General features: G+C 36.3%; 2 protein-coding genes and 1 long non-coding RNA gene across 4 annotated transcripts; 2 read left to right on the forward strand and 1 right to left on the reverse strand.

Annotated features, from left to right (window-relative positions):
- The first annotated feature begins 238 nt into the window (after positions 1-238).
- Positions 239-2110, forward strand: LOC108948700 (uncharacterized). The gene is made up of 2 exons (XM_070191126.1): positions 239-1876; positions 1973-2110. The coding sequence occupies exons 1-2, from the start codon at positions 239-241 to the stop codon at positions 2108-2110; spliced, it is 1776 nt and encodes a 591-aa protein (XP_070047227.1).
- Positions 2111-4568: 2458 nt separating this feature from the next.
- On the forward strand, positions 4569-5236 carry LOC138903524 (uncharacterized). The gene is made up of 2 exons (XR_011412716.1): positions 4569-4673; positions 4784-5236. It is a non-coding gene; the product is annotated as an uncharacterized lncRNA (long non-coding RNA).
- Positions 5237-11735: 6499 nt separating this feature from the next.
- Positions 11736-16232, reverse strand: LOC104115552 (probable U3 small nucleolar RNA-associated protein 11). 2 transcript variants are annotated; one of them, XM_009626220.3, is made up of 9 exons: positions 16160-16232; positions 15887-16027; positions 15699-15789; positions 14968-15059; positions 14781-14874; positions 14597-14676; positions 13314-13397; positions 12243-12342; positions 11736-12157 (listed from the first exon to the last, which is right to left on the reverse strand). In XM_009626220.3, exons 2-9 carry the CDS (start codon positions 15940-15942, stop codon positions 12065-12067), a joined length of 690 nt encoding a protein of 229 aa, XP_009624515.1. In that variant the 5' UTR covers positions 15943-16027; positions 16160-16232; the 3' UTR covers positions 11736-12064. The 2 variants fall into 2 exon arrangements, with proteins under 2 accessions (XP_009624515.1, XP_070048000.1); XM_070191899.1 differs by lacking the exon at positions 16160-16232 and having other exon boundaries at positions 15887-16080.
- Between the last annotated feature and the right edge of the window lie 4677 nt (positions 16233-20909).

The following is a 20909-nucleotide window of genomic DNA, read 5'->3' on the forward strand; positions in this document are numbered from 1 at the left end:
TTATTTCTGATCCTCTCGAACTACGCACGATCTGATTCATGTTCCCACATGATACGTAGACAACCCACATCAGGTTCGATCGACCAAAAAAACTAAATAAATGAAAAAATAAAATAAAAATGATGATGATAATAAGGACCGACTGAGTCCATTCTAACGTGTCTCTTGTTTTGAATCATAGAAAAAGTTTGAGGTGGTCGGTTTGTGGTAAGTTAGCAACACAATATCCAAGAAAAAAATGCCATTAACAACTGGCATCAAAGTTGTTACAAGTGCTCAAGAGACTCAGGGTCAGAGGGTTCTACATGAGTCTACTGTGGTTGAGGAAAATAGAGTACTGAAGCAACAAATGACTGAAATGTGTCAAGCATGGGCCAATGGCCAAGGACCGCCTTTTTCTATTCATGGTTTCCCAGAGTTCACATCCATTTCGACTACTACCATTCCGATCTCATTGCCCGATCAATCCTATCCACCTGGGTTCAGTCTTTTTCCTAACTGTATGACTACAACTGAAACTTCTGTTGCGCGCTCCCAAAGTGTGCCATTGACAACCAATCAGACAACCACTACTGTTATACCCATCTTCACCATCCCACAACCGACGGTGGTGCAAAAGAAAACTCACGAGTCACAATTTGCTACCCAACAAGAACAATACCATTCTCCTGAGTACCACTCGTACCTATTCGATCTTCCTGCAAAGATTGAGAATCCTGCCCGTAAGATGGCACAGGAAGAAATGACCCAAAGAATGAAAAGCTTAGAACAGCAGTTGAAAAATATGCAAGGGTTGGCAGGTAAGAAGAGTGTTGCCTTCAAGGATCTATGTATGTTCCCCGATGTTCGTTTGCCACTTGGTTTCAAGATCCCCAAATTTGAAAAGTATGATGGACACGGCGACCCCATAGCTCACTTGAAAAGGTATTGCAATCAGCTAAGAGGTGCGGGAAGAAATGAAGAATTGCTAATGGCTTATTTTGGGGAAAGCTTGACACGGGTGGCCTCTGAATGGTTTATTGATCAAGACACCTCTCACTGGCATGTCTGGGATGACATGGCCCGGGCCTTCGTCAGACAATTCCAGTACAATATCGACATCGCCCCAGACCGCAATTCCCTTTCTAACTTGAAGAAGAAATCGACTGAAAGCTTCAGGAAATATGCCATTAAATGGAGAGAGCAAGCAGCTAGAGTTAAGCCACCCATGGATGACCACGAGCTAATCACTGTCTTCCTTCAGGCTCAAGAGCCAGATTATTTTCAAAACATGATGTCCGCAGTTGGCAAATCCTTCTTGGAAGCAATCAAAATTGGGAAAATGGTTGAGAATGGCCTTAAGACAGGCAAAATTATAAGTCAAGCAGTTCTCAAAGCTGCAACTCAGGCTGTAAAGATTGAATCTGATAATTTTAGTGACACGAATGAGAAGGATGAAGAAACCATGATGACAATAAGGTCGAGAAGAGGTCCTAGGAGAACATCTCGAAGGTATGAGCAGCCTCATCAGGTTTCCGATGATTCCCCTGAGCACTACTATCCACCTCAGAACCCACAATACTCTATTGCTCCATTTCAGTATGTTGTCCAGCCACCAAGACACCCCAGAAAGCGAGCACCAGCACCGCAAAATCTCCACCAGTCTCCACAAAATTTTCAAATGCCCTATAACCCACAACGGAGCCAGGGGTATAGAGGGGAACAAAGGTTGAAAGATAATTTTACACCAATAGGAGAGTCCTATGCAAGTGTGTTTGAGAAATTAAAGCATTATGACATGATTGCACCTATTCCTCCAAATTATGTGGACCCACGTGCAAGAAACTTTGACCTTTCTAAAAGGTGTGAATACCATTCCAATGCCCAGGGGCACAATGTTGAAAGTTGTCGGGATTTGAAAAGAGAAATAGAAAGGATGATCCAGGAAAAACTGATAGTGATCCAAGATAATGACACCCAGAATATCACGCAGAATCCTTTATATGCACATGATGATGCACACTTTGTGGGGATGACGTGTGGTGACATGGAGTATGAGAATCCTCTCGGGAACTTGCCGACTAAAATTGGAGAAGGCCATGGTGATTCTGATGAACAAATTTGTGGCTAAATGTCAAGCTTAGCAATTGAAAAGTCATTCCCTCCTCACTAGGAAGGAATCTTGGTAGCTTGTTTTGATGTTTTTTCTATTACCTGGGTTATTCCAGGGTGTGATCCAGATTTTATTTGTTTTATTGAGTCGAACCCTTCTATCCCTCTATTTTGTCTGTGTGAGTCTTGTCTGTTCGTTTTGTTGCTATTTTCATTAGCCGGGTTATTTTAGGGTCGTAACTCGGATTTTAGTTTGTTTGTCTTATTGTCAAATCCTTCTATCCGTTATTCAGTGAAATACAGTTTGTCCTTGTTTCATTCCATGCTTAGTTCTTTCGCCGCTAGTTCTAGTGACATGGTATGCATGCGGAACTTTTGGCCAGATCTTAGAAAATTGATCTAATCTTGAATCGGATAACCGAAAAAAGAAGAAGATATTTTTTAGGATGAACAAAGAGTCGAAACACTTTGGAATTAAGCTCGAGTAAGTTTTACCTTCAAATTATTGTGAAGATCGGGTTTGGGAAAGAATCAATTGAAGTTTGTTGGAAAGTTTGACATTAAGGGATGGAAAGTGTCTTTCGACCACGACACACCAAGAAGACAGACATGTTCATCAATGTTGTATCGCGAAAGGAAACCATGTTTGGCATTCTCGAGGCTAGGAGGCCATTTTTCTGCTACCGAAACACTTTACCCTTTGTTACCCCTTTTGAGCCTGTGTTATTTTCTTCGACCACCCTCTTTTGGAATCAAGTTTAGAGTTAAAAGTCCAAAAAAAAATGAAATGAAAAAATGAAAAGAAAAGTCCATGCCCAAAGAGTACGAACTGGGGCAACTCTTAGAAAGTACAAGTAAAAAAAAAAAAAAGAAGAAGAAAAGAACAGTCAAAAGCTCATACCCCCAGAAAATAGAAGTTGGGCAACTTGTTTTGAAAAAATAAAAGAAAAAAAAACGGAAAAAAGAAAAAAAAAGAGCAGAAAGAATGATGAAAAATAATAGTTAGGTCAGATGTTTGAACTACGTTAGACCTGATTCCTTTAAAAAAGGGATACATAGGCAGCCTTACACGGTTTGGTCCAACAAAATAAGAATTCAAAAAAAAAAAAAAAAATCCAAAAATCCCCAATATCTAAAGCTGTGGCAAAGATTTTATTTCACTTTTGAAAGAGTCGATTCCAAGAGTTGTAAAGTGTACAACCCATCATATTGAGTCTACTTAGAGCCTCCATGCCGACCCATCTTTCCAACCCTATCCAAAAACCTTCCAAATAAAGACCTCCCGATATGCCTTCAAGAATGCCAAGAAACGCATGCAATGAGCAACGGTTGTCACACGACATAGAACACTGTCAGGTTGCTCACACAAAGAAAAAAAAGAAAAAAAAAGAAGAAAAATGAGAGAGTCTTACTAGTGAAAACCCTCATGGGCACTGTAAGACGACGGTAATCAGAGATGAATAAATGAGAGAGACTTGTTGATGAAAACCCCTCGGGGCACCACTAGTCGAAAGTGAGTCATTAAGCTGATGCAAAGATTTGGCACAAACAAGCCCGACTTCAAATGTCATAGGAATGATAAAAGGAAAGATTTGAACAGTTTGAAAGATCAGGCCGCTAAGTCCAAAATGCATGTCATGATCATAAAGGCTAGCTGCCGCCCCCCCAAAAAAAAATCTTCCTCCTTTCCTTCCCGATAGGGGTATTTCTTGTTAATATTGTTTCTTCGCATCATTGTGTCATTCGCTCTGAGTCAGTCCTTGTCAAAACAAGCAAGAAAAGATTTCAAAATCTGCTACCAGCTTTTCAGTTGCACAAAGTAAATTTGGCCAGCACAGTCAGTTGTTACAGCCAACATGTCTTGAGGATTCGTGCAATACGAAGGTTTCCCCCAAAAGACTCTTGTCAGCCTATTTGGCTAAAGCAAGCAAAGATAACCTCAAGGTTAATCAGGGATTCCCTGTAGTACCGAACAAGGACTATGAAGTGGCACATTGTGCAAAACACACTTACCAGTTGTGATTCTCCCTGAGAGACCAAATTGCTCTAAAAGCAAAAGCCATTCAAGATATCTGAAAAGGTTATCCAAGAAAAGAAATCTCTCTTTTTTTTAGATAAGGCTGATTGAGCCTCAAAACATAAGTGGAATTGGGAGCGAAACAATCAGGTTTGATACAGAAAGTAAAGGTCCCGTGTAAGGAACAACAGAGTCTCCCAGCAGTGCAGCCAACTACCAATGCAGTCAGTCTTCCAAAAGTTGGATGATCACAAAGTCAAGCCACCCAAGACTCAAGGCCGCAAACCGACCACCACTTTTAAAACTGACAAAATTTTCTTTGTTTGAAACAGGAACAAAGCAGTGCAAGGAATTTGGGTTTCCAAAAAAAAAAAAAAAAAAAAAGAGAAGAGCCAACAAAAGGTAAGTTTCTCAAATTTTTGCCTTTATCTGTCTTGCTAGTATGCATAAATGTTGCCATTGCTCTTCACATTTTTCCTTCTAGGATAAAAAGTCCTAGTTCGATGGATTTTCTCCCAATAAAAATCTTAGTCTGATGAATTTTTCTCCTAAGATAGAAAACCTAGTCTGATGAATTTTCTCCTAGGATCGAAATCTTAGTCTGATGAATTTTCTCCTAGGATCGAAATCTTAGTCCGATGAATTTTTCTCCTAAGATAATAAAAAGAGACCTAGTTTGATGAATTTTCTCCTAGGATCAAAATCTTAGTCTGATGAATCTTTCTTCTAAGATAGAAAACTTAGTCTGATGAATCTTTCTCCTAAGATAACAAAAAAGACCTAGTCTGATGAACTTTCTCCTAGGTTCGAAGTCTTAGTCTGATGAATCATTCTCCTAAGATAGAAAACCTAGTCTGATGAATTTTCTCCTAGGATAAACGTCTTAGTCTGATGAATCTTTCTCCTAAGATCGAAGACCTAGTCTGATGAACTTTCTCCTAGGATCAAAATCTTAGTCTGATGAATCTTTTTCCTAAGATAACAAAAGGACCTAGTCTGATGAACTTTCTCCTAGGATCAAAATCTTAGTCTGATGAATCTTTCTCCTAAGATAGAAAACCTAGTCTGATGAACTTTTTCCTAGAATAAACGTCTTAGTCTGATGAATCTTTCTCCTAAGATAGAAAACCTAGTCTGATGAACTTTCTCCTAGGATAGAAATCTTAGTCTGATGAATCTTTCTCCTAAGATACCAAAAAAAAAAAAACTAGTCTGATGAATTTTCTCCTAGGATAATAAGTTTTAAAAAAAAGAAAATCTGAAAAAAAAATAAAGGTCAACTTTTAGTTTTCTTGAGTAATCAATCTTTAGTTTTCTTGAAATCAGGGGTCTCGCCTGGAGAATAGGGTCAGTTTTTAGTTTAGTCAAGCTTAGTTTATAGTTTTCTGTAAGCTCAATCTCAAATTTAGGAGATGCACTTCCTAGTTTGGGTTTTTCAGATTTTTATTTCTTTAGAAGATGCACATCCTAGTCGAGTCCTCAATTTTGCTCTCATCATTGCATCCTTCATCAATAACATAGGTAATTTATAGTTCTGCTAATAACTCACAAATCTTCCTAGTGTAAACTGGGGCAGAAAAAGTTTCTCTGTTTTGTCTGTGTTGTCATGATTGCAGGCACCCACCTGGAGAACGAGGGAATTCATTTCAAAGTTTTTTAAGTCAATCAGGCGCCCACCTGGAGAATGAGGGAATATATTTCAAGTTTTTAGGTCATCAGGCGCCCACCTGGAGAACGAGGGAATTTATTTCAAGTTTTTAAGTCATCAGGCGCCCACCTGGAGAATGAGGGAATATATTTCAAGTTTTTAGGTCATCAGGCGCCCACCTGGAGAATGAGGGAATTTATTTCAAGTTTTTAAGTCATCAGGCGCCCACCTGGAGAATGAGGGAATATATTTCAAGTTTTTAGGTCATCAGGCGCCCACCTGGAGAACAAGGGAATTCATTTCAGTTTAAAGTCATCAGGCGCCCACCTGGAGAACGAGGGAAGTCACTTAAGAATTCAATCCAAGTTAGAAGTAGCAAAAGTTCGCCTCGAGAATGCGAGCTGACAGTCCGAGATAACCAAAGGAAGAAGTCTCAATCCAGAATAAAAGGAAAAGGGTGAATCCAAAATGCAGAAGCCGATGAAAGATGTGAACTGCTCAAGACATGGCTGAAGTCGCAAGCTTTGCATGTCCCGTCTTGATCCGAAAAGCTGAAGAAGAGAGAACTAGCACCTGCAGCTAGCAAACATCAAGGTTTAAGTCAAAAGTCCGCATGAAGAACCATTCAAGCCTCAAGATCAAGCTTCGGAAGACTTATAGATAGGAATCTTGTAACTCATAGCTGACAGGCTTAGTTAGTCTTTTTTCATTTTTTGATGTAATAACAGGACCGCGGACCGGAACCTCGACGGAACGGTATCTCACTCGACTCTGTCATCCTCTCCACACACTCCATTACTTCATTCACCCCTGAACTACACGTGACCTGATTCCTTTAAAGCCAAGGATATGTAGGCAACTCAGATACCAGGGCTCGGTCATAATCTTTTGTCCGTCTTTGTTTCGCTTTGAATAAGCGTATCAATTACGTTGCTTATTGTTCTTTTCTCCGAAAACTCTTCGTGTTTCCAAGCAAAGAGGGGCAGCTGTAAGCACGTAATTTTTGATCCGGCACGTTTTTGAGCTATTTTAGTGTTTAAAATATTTATTTCACTTAACTTTAATTTTTATAGAGTTTCAATCAATTTTTACTTCAAATTACAATTTAAAAAAACTCAAAAATATTTTTATTTTTAGTTTAAGGTCAGTTAGTATATTTATGTTTATAGTATTTTAATTTTACCATGACTTTAGCCTATTTTCTCTATTTTTACTTTATTATAACATTTAAAAATATAAAAATATAGTTTTACTTTTAATATTTAATTTTATTTTAGTAGTTTATTAGGAGTGATTTTTATAAATACATTACATTATTTTAGTCTTCTTAGCCCAAAATTAAAACCCAACAAGACATGGACCCAACCCAATTTCCTAAATCTAAGCCCAATCCCTTAACCCTAAGCCCCTTCTCCCTACCTAAAGATAAATACACACCTCACCCAAAATAAAAACAAGAAAAAAAGCGGCCGCTCTTCTCCTCTCTAAAATTTACTCTTTACCTATTAGTTATCTCCTAAAGAAAAAGCTTTAACTTCAACACCTCTACTGTTTTTATTTGGTATTTACCATAGCAGAAATTTAGTTATCCTTTATTATCTTAGTGGAGTCTGCTTTTGTCCGAGGGAAAATAGTAGAGTCGAGGTCGAAGTTCGATAGCGCATCTAAGACCCGCCTCAGCTCGCTGCCCTACAAAAGCTCTTTGAGTTTCGGTTTTCTCTGGGTCGAGTAGAGTTCGAGTTCGTCCGCGAGATTCGAGTGTTTTCCGGCATGGTCTTTGGTTAACGGGTCTGGTATTATCGGCTCGATCTTCTTTGTAAACCAGCTGAGAAGTATGTTTTTTTTGATATTTCGAAAGTTATAAAAAGGTCCGTTTTCGGCATTTCCTTAGTTTTGCTTGTTTTCTTTTGCTTATTATAGTTTGGTGTTTATTTTTGATTAGCTTATGCCTATTTCGTGTCAGCATTGTTTTAGTTGTTGCTTTGTTTGGTCTTGTTCATTTTCATAATATTCTGTTGGTTTATTCCTTTGAGTTGTGAGGGTTAAAATCGTTGGTGAAATCTATTAAGCAGTTTGGTGGATGTTTAAGTCGTTCTTGCGTGATAACATACATTTATCTTGTTAATTTGACTAGTTTGTTCATTTTTTTCTTAATATTAATTGTCTTGTTCTCTGAATTATGATAATAGATTTGATATAATGGAATTTGGATTTAGTATGTTGGGTCATTAATCTGTTGGGGCTATAGAGTATTGGTACTTGTTGGCCTATTTATTCCGTTAACTAATTTACTTCATTCTTCCACAAATAATTTCATAATTCTTGACCTTACAATAATCTAAAATTAGCTTTAGGAAATTAATTAATGAACATCGTAGTTTACTTTAAGCGCGATTAATAATGAATCATCGTGGTCATGGGTACGGTTTCCGTGGCATGGTCACGATACGTAAATTCCAATTCGGGTGTGCATTTCATGTGACCCAACCATAACTTCAAACAACAATAAAATAAGCATGTCGTAAATCGCGGGTGCGTTTCACGTGACGCGATTCGTAATATGTACAAAAACAAACGAGTGCACGACATCGCGACTTGTTCAAATAAATTCCATAAATATTAAAAGCGGTCAAAAAGATAAAATGCGCAATAGGCTTCAAACATGTAATAAATCAGATAATTAGGCCAATTAATAATAGTTGAGCGACCGTGCTAAAACCACGAAATTCGGGAGTGCCTCACACCTTCTCTCGGGTTAACAGAATTCCTTACCCGGTCTTCTGTATTCGCAGACCATAAATAGAGTCAAATTTTCTCGATTTGGAATTTAAAATAAACCGGTGACTTGGGACACCATAAATTATTCCAAGTGGCGACTCTGATCAAATAAATAATCCCATTTCGAATATTGTCACTTTAATTGGAAAAACTCCCTTATCCCCTGTCCCCGCGGGAAAAAGGAGGTGTGACAGTTGGCATCAATGGATAATAATTTTTTGCGTTGAATTTTGAAAGCAACTGCCGCAACTGCCGATTCCAAAAGACTTTATTGGCGAGAAGAATGCAAAAATAGTTACTGAATTCTAGGTTGATGTGAATCTGAGATCTAAAACTTATGTGGATTGTTTGCTGCTTGGAATTGATTAAGAACTAATTCCTTGAGCTTAAAATTTGAACGGAGTGATTTGAGCAGGAATTCTGAACTTCCATGGTTGAGTTCTTATGAGTTCAAAACCGAGATAAAGTTTTATAAATTTTTTTATTTTTTTTATTTCACTCGCCCGTTTTCTGTGTATAACACGCGAGTGCCAGCTAACCAAAGTAGTGTGTCATATATACACTTTTGAAAGGTTGAGTGTGTAAGATAATTTTCATCGTCAGAAAGTGTGTAACAGGGATTTGGTCTATAGTTCAGGTGGCAACTTATGTGTTTTGCCTTTTTAGAAGAAAATTATAATTTTTTCATATTTGGCTAGTCCCTTTTCTTGGAGGAAAAAGATTGGACTTGTATAAATTGAGGATCCTTCCTTCTCATTCAGTAGCATCCACAATGTAGCCATAACCCATAAGGGGTTTGAGAGTCTTGTTTAGGAGGAGAACTTTTCGGGACAAGTGTTAGTGTGCCACTTGTGTTTGCCTCTTTGTGAGATTGTTCTCTCGATATTTTGTACTCTCTTTAATATAGTGGATTGCTCATCTCTGCCATGGACGTAGGTCAATTGACCGAACCACATTAAATATTTTTGTCTCTTTTGGTATATTTCTCTTTAGTTATCTGATTTATCATTATTCAAGGTTTGTTTTATTAGCTTCCCCATGACACCTAATTTTTTCGATCTACATATTTGACAAATATTGTGATCATACCTATAACTCAAAGAATAACATATTTTATTCTAAATTCTAATGATTAATACTTCAATTTATTTGAGTAAAATACAAGAACTCATTACAACTTGGTCAGGATTCTTCCCAACCATCTTCCTATCAAGCTCTAATCTTTTCCTATCTTATTCAGACATCCACCTCCTTTGATTTTCTACTAACTTCTAATTCTAATTTATGTTTTTTAGTTGGATATCTTGGTTATAAATGTTCATATTATGTTCTTACTTAACTAAATTTTGATAGTGTTATATATATATATATATATATATATTGCTTTTGTACGTATATTAATCGAATCAACATAATCAAATTTTATATTTCATCATTAGTCGGTAAAAATCATAAAACTTTTGTTAGATGTTTCCAATAAGTATAGAGTTACAAGAACCAAAATTGCAGCAACAATGTGTAAAGGTACTGTATTCGTGCACCAAAGAAAATATCACTATGTAATTGTGAGAGAAATTAAATAAAAAATTTAATTTACTGTTTTATAAGATATTCTTAAATATTTTCACTTATATGTTGGTATAAAATTAACACATTCATGGTTTTAAAAGAACGTTAAATATATTAATTAAAAACTTCTGTTTAAAATAAAATCCTTCACCATATTCATGTTTCAAAAAAAATATTTATCTTTCAACCAAAAATAATTTTTTGTATAGTATTTCAATCCAAATTCAAAAAGTTTACCTTTAGATCAAAAATTATATTTTAATTTTAATTTATTTTTATTACATGGCCTAATTAATATTGTTTTAAAATTGCTAAATAACTTTTTATTAGCTCGCCACTTAACTTTTTATTAGCTTGATACTAATCACGTAATTGCTGTTCCAATTCAAATAAATAAAAGAAATAATAGCATTTATCTATATAACTTACTCTTTACTATTTTGTTAATATTTTGGGCTCATTAGTTTCAATGCATTTTTATGGCTTATAATATTTTAAGAGAAACAATTTTTGTAATATTAGGCGATGTGTTCTTTTTAAGAACTATTATGTAATTTAATGTTTGTAACCACAAATAAAATGATAAAAATTTGGTTTGATGTTATCAATTCTCAAATATTTTTTAGTCAAAATTTAATAACTGTATTAATGTTAGAATTTAACTTAATGTAAATCTTCAGAAATTTAATGAATTTAAAAAGCCAAATATATAGCACAATAGATAAGTTTTACTTCAAATAACGTTTGTTGTCCAAATTATATTTCTCCAAAATCTTTTTAGATTGTCTTAAAAGTACTAAATGGCTTTTTCTCAATAGCCACTTAACTTAACCTCAAGTCTGACTGTCCTTTTAATATAATATTAACATACATGTATATCTTCAGAAATTTAATGGATTAAAAAGCCAAATATATAGTATAATGGATTAGGTTTACTTCAAATAACATATGTTGTTTCCAGATTAGATTTGTCCAAGATATTTTTAAATTTTGTTTTAACAGTGTCACATAGCCTTTTTTTTTTTTTTTAATATGCCACTTAACTTAACTATAGTCAATCCTCTCTATAACAGACTTGTTTGTTCCGATATTTTTTGGCTTTTACAGTGAATGGCTGTTATACACCTATAACAGCATTTGACGTTTAAATGTTATTTGGCTGTTATAGATAAAAATTATTCAAAAAATCAATTATTTTTTATTTTTTAATATTACATATAAAAGATAAAAAAACTATTCAAATTTAAATCTCAACAGGTATGCATCTAATATTTTAAAGCTACTTAGAAAAATAGATTCTTTCAAAATTGATGGAAAAACTTTGTAATTGTAACTTGTTTAGTAAATTTCATTCGCTTACTAATATACAACAACAACAACAACAACTAAGCTTACAACAACAACTAAGCTTAATAGAAGTGCATTTGCCGTTACCCCTCCCACCATGTACAAGAACGGTCGCCCAATTAGCTTAACTTACGACTTGTTGGTGAGGCTTGGATTCCCTACTCCGTAATACCCTCCTCTCTTTTCCTCTTCCTCTCTCCCATATGTATAATTATAATATAAAAAAAAAAAAAAAAAGTCACAAAAGTTTCACAAGCACTTGCACTTGCACACATGACACGCCAATTTCCAAAAGCAAAGGCCTACAATGTGAAAGAAGTTCATTCACACATTCAATTGTCATTACACAGCTAGAGCCTCTGAAGCACCAAATGGAATTATGAATATTCCTAATATTCTACAGAAATGTTTAAGATGTTCAACAATATGATTCATGATACAACACCCATATCCAGCTTTGTTTCCAAGAATGGATGTTGCAGAAGTTCCATCTAAGATTTCGCCCTGATGGAAGCAACCCAAAAAAATTGTAGGCAGCTGCTCTACGCACTTTCACCCGAATTCTTGATATGACTATCCAAACACTTCCCGACTTGCATCATAGATAGAAATTCTCAGCGTTTCCTTTCTTGTCTCCACTTGTAGACAGGTTTGGTTGTTGGGTTAACAAGCTCTTCTTCACGAAGTCTGCGTTTTCTTCCCGATTTCTGGTAACATGACAAAAGTAATTCTAGAATCAAAGCTTATGATCGTTGAATACGACGAAGATATAACTTTAAAATGAATAAACACCTGTAATTCTTTCTGCATGACCATGTCCATGTATAGTTTCTCTAGATCTCTCACTCTGCTCTTTCTTGCTTCCAACTCTCGGTAAGAAGTAGCTGTCTTCCTGCGCAGGAGATTCCAATAATGAAAAGTTTGACCATCTTTGCCTTGAAACCAAAAGGAAATTAGCGAACCCATTTATGGAAGAATCCGCCCCTACCCCGGCATAAGGAAACAAAACAAATGATTATGGCAATTCCTATAATCAACTTTTAACCTATCACTTCTACACAGAGTGGTGACGCATTGGTGGACCTTGAACAACCAAGAATAGAACTTGTAACAGCTGACTTTGATGAACAAACAGCAGAAGCGTCAACAAGACGACACTTAAACATCAAGTAATCTGAACAGATTAGGTTCTTTTAGGCATATTGCCAATGGATACTTTTTGTCAGTTGCATTCTGAACAGATTAACTTCCTCCCTGCAGTTACAAATTGTTTGATTGGGGTTCAAGTGAGGGTGGCTGTAAGCAAGAACAACCTCAGCTTCAAAAATAAATGACTATGAAAAGAAAACAAGGCACTTGTGAGCCTACATCACAAAATGCAGAAGACCACTTTCTAGTATAAAAAGGACTACAACCTTTTCAAAAACTTTATCAGCTATATGGATAAAAAACGATATGTAAGTTCCTTTGCAGTTGATGTATTGTTCTATAAATCACTAAACTAGTAGTTCCTATGTCCGAAAGACAAATAGTGAACCGACATCCTATGCTAATCAATTAAGGAGACCCGTCACCCATGAAACCATATATCTGTAATCACAGTACAAGGTATATCCAAGAGCCAGTGACACAAGGTTCAAAACTCGGTGGATAATAAGCCCGTCCTTCTACCCTTCTCCACTTAAATACCAGACTTTTTTCTGCAGCGAGATTCGAACCGTGACGTGCCTAACCCACATGTCGCAAGTTGCGCTCTTACCAAAACATACATGAAAAAGCTTACATTTCCTCCTAATCTTATACAAGTTCAAAACATAATACATTAATCTGCTTTACAACATAAGAGGAAAAAGCTTACATTACCTCCTAATACTACTAGGCAAGTTCCCAGACGCATTCAGATTACTATGTTTTGAAGCTTTAGACGCTAGCTCTTCTGCCTCCTCCCTGTCAATAAACAAAACAAAACCCAAAAAAAAAAAAAAAGAGCAAAGAAAGTAAGGAATTTGAATAGGAACTGCAGCATCAAAAAATATTTTTTAACAAAAACAGCAAATTTAAAGTGCTATATACATGAAAAGGGAGGGAAAATAACTTAAAGAAATGCTACAAAATATGCCATCTCGGAGGAAGTTGCGATCAGAGTCCAAGGAATAAAAAGACATAACAACTCTAATCCAACGCAAACACCATAATGCAAGGTGTACGATAGACTAAATCAACCTCGTTCCTCGCGGTCCAAGATGATTATAATAGATTCAATATAAAGCTCTTAAGCATCCCCTATATGGCCTCACGTGATCCACTTCTCAAAAAGGTGGGAATTTGAGAATAGGGAACCAAAAAAATGATAAAAGTTATTGAAAAATGGCAAGCTCTGATTGTTTGAGGCTAAATAAACCAGGTTTACAGGCTGTAAGAAATGAAAAGATACTGAAAATTACAAATGCTGGAAGGCTGAAATCCTGCAGCATGATTAAAGCTTGACAGTGAGATCCATTTAGAGTTAAAATGATTCAATATTTCCGTTACTTGTTTTTTGTTTTTGCCTTTTATTTCTCAAAGAGTCCAAGTTGAGCTAATTCCAACGATTTAAATATTAATTCAGGCTCTTAAGAGACTCAGCCATGAGTGCTATTTAGAAATATGCATGCTATGGCTGCTTTATTAGTACAAAGGAAACCAGAGGGAGGTAATGTGAGGAGATTATTTGTGAATAAAGCTTGTGCATCCATTAGAGATAATACTACAAAACAGTAGGAAATCATTAGTCCTCCATAGACACAGCTCAATTGGTTATATAACATTGATCAAGTGATGAAGTTTCAATTCACGAAGAAAGCTAAACATTGAATGCAGTTTGCCAGGACAATAAATTATTATCAAATGGATATCTCCAAATGAGTCATTTAGTCGTATGGTAACCGTCAACCATTTTCTAAAGTTTAATGAGGTTTCACCTATGAAGAAAGCTAAATATTGAATGCAAGTTGTCAGGTCAATGGCAATCAACAAGATAATTTGAGACGTGATTGTATTTTGAGTGTATAGGCACATCAAAACAAGACTGTAAAGCCACGTTTTCCCAATCCTATACACAGAATGTGCAAAGAGGGATTAAAAATTCAAGAGGTCTTATATCTAACCTGTCTTCGGCATAGTAAACACGTCTATTTGATGGCTGATCATCAAGAGAGTGCAGCATGGCAGTTAGCTTTTCAATTTTCTGCATAGAATAAGAGTTACTGACAAAAAGGAAGGGTGATAGCTCTCAATTCTCTGCAAAGAGAGAGTAAATTACAACACGAACCACAATAGGTAACACTAAACCTTTTTCTCAGACTGAACTTTCTGTAAAATATAGCCTATATCCTGAGTCTTCATTAGCATGAGTTCGTCTTGAGTGTATTTATTTACTTGGCTCCTGCAAACATTGAAACAGTGTCCAAAAATTCAGGTCAATCACAATTGAGGAAGAAATTACCTCAACTAACAAATACGATTATTCATATCTTACTCCAATCTATGCACTCCTCCAACAGTTTTTGCTTTAACCATCTTGAAGTAGAACTCATCTGGATTCCGAAATGCTGCTTTTTCCTTGAGTTTCTGTAGAGCAAATAAAGAAGAGTATTATTCACATATCAGATCAACTGTAATGTAACAAATCCCTGAGGGCAAGCGATAAAGGTACAACCAAAGGAAAAACAAAAGAACATTTAAGAATCCATTCAAATTGACTACTTTCAAACACAACCAAGGATTGTGATCTTTTAATACAAATAAACTGTAAAAGCCCCATTGTGGCAGGCTGACTTTCTTTCCTTCTTCCATCCTTTCTTTATTTTTCTTCAGTGAAATAACAAAGTTGGACCTTGCAACATATATCACACAACCTTTTTTTATGACCGAAAAATACGTCTGGGGCCAACCTTTTGGACCAACCGCAGCCTTTGAAACTCGGTAATAATGGGCCTGCCCTTCTACCCATCTCCACCTAAATACCAGGCTTGATTCGCATGGAGCAGGGCTCGAACCTGTGACCACTGACCTAAGTCACAAGTCCCTCAATCTTTGCCACTTGAACTAAGCCCCGGGGACAAATATCACACAACCCTTATAGCTTATTCATGTCTCAATCACGTTTTAAGCTATAAAACTACTTCAATTTTTCATGGACTGCCAAGTCTAATTCAACTAATATCATATAACCCTTTCAATTCCCTGTAGAACAAAAAACAAATTTACCTGTAAAGTTTGCTCCTTTTTATGGAATGCTGTGGCCCGAACCACATAATCTTTGTGTTTCTCGAGCAACCCAAATTTTTTCCTTGCTTGTCTGATAAAATTTACAACAAAAAAAAAAACAAGATTAAGCTAAAGCAACTCAAAGCAAAGAAATTAGTATCTATGAAAGTAATTAGAGAGTCACTTACGGCTGAGCTCGCTCCTTATGAGCTCGTCTAGGAATAGCATTCTTGAACGATGACATTTTTCTACAATTGATTGACTGAAACGACAATGACTATTTTTCCAAAGATTTCACCTTTTACCAAGTAGCAACTACAGAGAACCGCCTAAAATCAGCAAAACAAAGCAATTGTAAAAGACCCACATCAAAACCAATTAGAAAATAGAAATATTCGATACAAGAATAAGGAAATCCACTAAGACTCATATTATAATTAGTGAGACAAAGAGAAACATACAGTTGAACTTCAGAAATAAAATCAGAGGAAGAAGCGAAAAAGAAAGGAGGGTTTGATAGAGCTGCTGGTATTTAAAATTTGGGCTTTATTAATTGGGCTATAAAGTGAGAATTGGGCTAACTGAGGTTTGGGCCAAGGTATTTTATTAGGATTTTTACACAAATAGCCGACTGGATTTAATATTTATTTTTTATACATCAATTATATACTACTATACATAGATATATACATATTACACATATATTATATATTCGCTTGCTATTTTTAATTTAAGTGGTTGGGTGAGTAGCTACTTAGGTTAATTCTTCATAAAATGATTCGGAAATTTCATGTTCTATGTAGAATACATCATATAATAATTTATATATACCTAAAACTAATCTCACGAGTTTAAATAAACATAAATGTAGAGAAGTACCCTTTAATTGTATTATCCAACTATATTGTATTGGTCTAAGAATTAAGTTGTTGCTTAGTGGAAAATACCACTCATGCGATGGACCAACACAATATAATAACTCGCACTACATGTGCCCATATGGCACAATATTTTCTTAAAAACAATTCCAATACTGCAATCACACATAGCCCTCGGCTCAACAATACTGAGTACTACAACAACAACAATAACACAGGAGTTCGGCAAGTAAATCAACACAAGAATAAACAAAACACAATAAAACGGAATAATGAGCTCATAATGAAAGACATAACAAGTAATAATGGCTTCAAATATGAATAACTTAACAAAGAGAGAGATAATATGTGACAACAATATCAAATAAGAATAACTCAACAATAAGGAGATGATATGTAACATTGATGTCAATTAAGAATAACTCAACAATAAGAGAGGTAACATGTAATAACGATTTCAAATAAGGATAAATCACAATAGAAGAGATAACATGTAATAATGACTTCAAATGAGGATAAATCAACAATGGAAGAGATAATATGTAAATAAAAGAGGCAACAACTTCAATTAAAGCATATAAGCGTATATTCGGCAATAAAGGATAGAACGTGAACTAATCAACTTCAAATAAAGTATGTAAGGGTAAAGTTAGCAATGGAGGATATAACATGATAAGGCAACTTCAATTTAATATACATAAGAACCCTAAGAGTCTAAACCGGTCAAGTTTCCACATATAAGTCTTGTACACACTCGTCACCTCGTGTACACGTTTTTCACGTAGTTCAAATAGTGCAAACAAACTGATCCCTACAGGGTAGTTCCCACACACAACGTTAGGCAAGATACTTACCTCAAAAGCCCTCGATCAATACTCTAAAATAGTTTTTCCTTTACAATTCACCTCCGCTGGGCTCAAATCTAAATAAAATCGACTTAATAATATCAAATAATGCAAGAGAACTCAATTTCAATAAATAAAGCTATGATTTTTATATAATTCCTCAAAAGTCAACAAAAGTTAAGCCCGGGACCGCCGGTCAAAATCCGGGTCCAAGAGTAGATTCCGACCACCCATAACCCCATGAGTCTATATATATATTTTGTTTCAAACTCCGACTCCAAATCGACTCTCAAAACACAAATTCTCATTTTTCAAAACATAGGCAAAGTTTCTCAAATTTTCACTTTGATGTTAAATCTCATATATAATCATGTAAAATAGTTAAAAATTGATTAAAATCACTTACCCAAAAGTTATAGATGAAAATCCCTCTTCAAAATCGCCTCCTACTGAGTCTAAGGTTCCAAAATATGAAAATGAGACCAAAATCTCGCTCCTCAGATCTTATGTCCAGTCGCAATTGCGACCTGTGATTTGCAAATGCTAGGAAATAATCGCAAAAGCGAAGACCTTCACACCCATGTTGTCATCGCAAATGCGATGATATGTTCGCAATCGCGAACTATAGACATATCGCAAAAGCGATCAAGATGATTGCAAATGCGATCACTATGCAGCCCAGGCCAATATTGCAAATGCAATGGGGGTTCGCAAATTTCAGGCCACAGTGCATTTCGCAAAATCAAAGAAGAGCACGCAAATGTGATACTCACAAATGCGATATATTTCTTGCAAATGCGAGATCAGAACACCAGCAAAATCTGAACCTTCTATGAACTCTCTGAAACGTGTCTGAAACTCACCCTAGCCCTCGGGGCTCCACACCATATATCAACACAAGAATGAAATCATAACACGGACTCACTCGCGCAATCAAATCATCAAAATAATATCTAAAACCATGAATCGGACCTCCAAAATACATGAAATTAACGAGAAACTCAAGAACTTTTAAAAACACAATCACGCGTCCGATTCCTTTCAAATCAACTTGGAATGACGCCAAACTTTGAAAACAAGTTTCAAATAACAAAATGGACCTATTCCAAGTACTGAAACAGAAATTCAAACACGATAACTATGAAGTCAATCTACGGTCAAATTTCTAAACCTCAAGTCCCCATTTTTTGGCAAAACAACACAAATCAACCTACGGACCTCCGTATTCGATTTCGGGCATATGCCCAAGTCAAAAATTACGATACCAACCTGTTGTAGCCATCAAAATACCGTTCCTGGGTCGTTTTCACAAAAGCCAAACCTCGGTCAACATTTTCAACTTAAGCTTCTAAAGTAAGAACCACTCATCCAAATTCATCCTGAAGCATCCATAAATCAATTACGACCGCGCACACAAGCCATAATACACAATATGACGTTATTCAAGACTCCGAACCACTGAATGTATCGTTAAATCTCAAAATGATTGGTCGGGTCGTTACATTCTCCCTCTCTTAAACAAACGTTCGTCCTCGAACGTGCCAAGAGTCTTTCCCATGCCATCAAGTCATTGTATAAACTCACCAAGCACATAATCACGGGTGATCCCACATCACCCCAATCCACATAAACCCGACAACATTATTCCAAGCGAAGGTTATTCCTTCCACTCATGTCGTAAGCCTTAGAACCAAATTTTCACATCTACTAAGGGCCATATTATCACATAAAACCATTGTAAAATCCTCAACTAGATGCAACAGCTCATGCATACATTCACAAGATAATACCACACGACATAACACATCGCCCATATGCTCATAACAATAACTTTGACCACAATAGCTGCCTATTACGAAGCCCGATATCGGCAAATAGACTCATATCAACTAGAACCTTGTTCCAGACCTTCACAACACTAACAATGATACAAGAAACATGCAGAACTCATAATTACTCACTCGACTAACAAACCAAATGCCACTTGTGCACACCCCTCGCAATCCAAACCCAACAAGCATGACTCAAACACGACTGAATATGAAAAGAGGAACACATGAAATAACTATCAAACAAGTTCAACAGGCACGACTCCACACCGATACCATACTGTGAATCCAATCCCCAAGGAAGAAACAAGATACCCGCAACAACTACAACAAATATTACCTTAATATAACCTCGTCGCGGCACATGGCCCGATACACCAGGTCCCCATCCTCCATTCGGAATCATGAGTGAAATAAATATCTTGTCATGACCCAAAATCGAACTAGTCGTGATGGCACCTAACCCATCCCGTTAGGTAAGCCAATTTTCAACTAACCAATTTTAATAATAATTATTAAAGCAATTTAAGTGAATAAAGATCCTAATCTTATACAATTCCCAAGAACTGGTAGTACTAATCATGAGCTTCTAAAAATAAAGTATACAAAGCAAAAATGAAATAAATACATAGTCTGTTTGAATAATACATAAACAGAGCTTTTATAAATCTAAGGCTACCCTGAACAAGAGGCGGCTATAATAGGAACGCAAGTACATCTTCAAATCCCGCAACCATCGAGCACAGCAACAACAACAGCTAACATCTGCACGCGATGTGCAGAAGTGTAGTATCAGTACAACCGACCCCATGTATTGAGTAAGTAACAAACCTAGTCGTAGGTTGAAAGTAGTGACGAGCTTCCACCAAGGTCGAGTCCAAAACCAATAATCCACAACCGTCCATAACAACATAAAGCAAATAATACCAGAAGTAACTAAGGGATAAAATACTCATCCAAATAATGATTTCAAAAATAGTAGTTCTTTCTTTCAAATACATCAGTGAAAACCCAAATCGTTTGCCGAAGTTGCCAATAATATGAATAGTTTGAAAATAATAAATTTCTCCAAAAATCTTTTCAATAATAAATAATATATTTTATTTTCCTTCCGGATAACCCGTGTAAAACAAATGTATCACTATGCCCATCTATCAAAATGTGTGAGAAATCTTAAATGATGTGATGTTATATAGTATGAGAAAAAATACATCTCTATGCATGTATGTCATGTGTGCATGCCAATGCGATGCAACTCAGTGATAAAATTATAAACAACCATTCGGGAAGAACATCACTCATTTACAGCCCCTCGGGCAAACCTCACAGTCACCCGTGCCACTAGAGCATACCTCACAATCACTCTTGCCACTCGGGCATACCTCACAATTACTCTTGCCACTCGGGCATATCTCACAATCACTCTTGCCACTCGGGCATACCTCACAATCACTCGTGCCTCCCAGTCACTCAGCACTCGGCACTCTGCACTCGCACTCAGTAGGTACCTGCGCTTACTGGGGTGTGTACAGACTCTGGAGGGGCTCCTACAACCCAAGCGCTATAATCTGCACGGACAACTCACGTGCTGCACGGACAACTCACGTGCTATAATATCATATCAGAATCTGCACGGACAACTCACGTGCCATAATAAGC

The sequence above is a fragment of the Nicotiana tomentosiformis genome, chromosome 12 (assembly GCF_000390325.3).
Source record: "Nicotiana tomentosiformis chromosome 12, ASM39032v3, whole genome shotgun sequence".
In the NCBI taxonomy this organism is placed as follows: domain Eukaryota; kingdom Viridiplantae; phylum Streptophyta; class Magnoliopsida; order Solanales; family Solanaceae; genus Nicotiana; species Nicotiana tomentosiformis.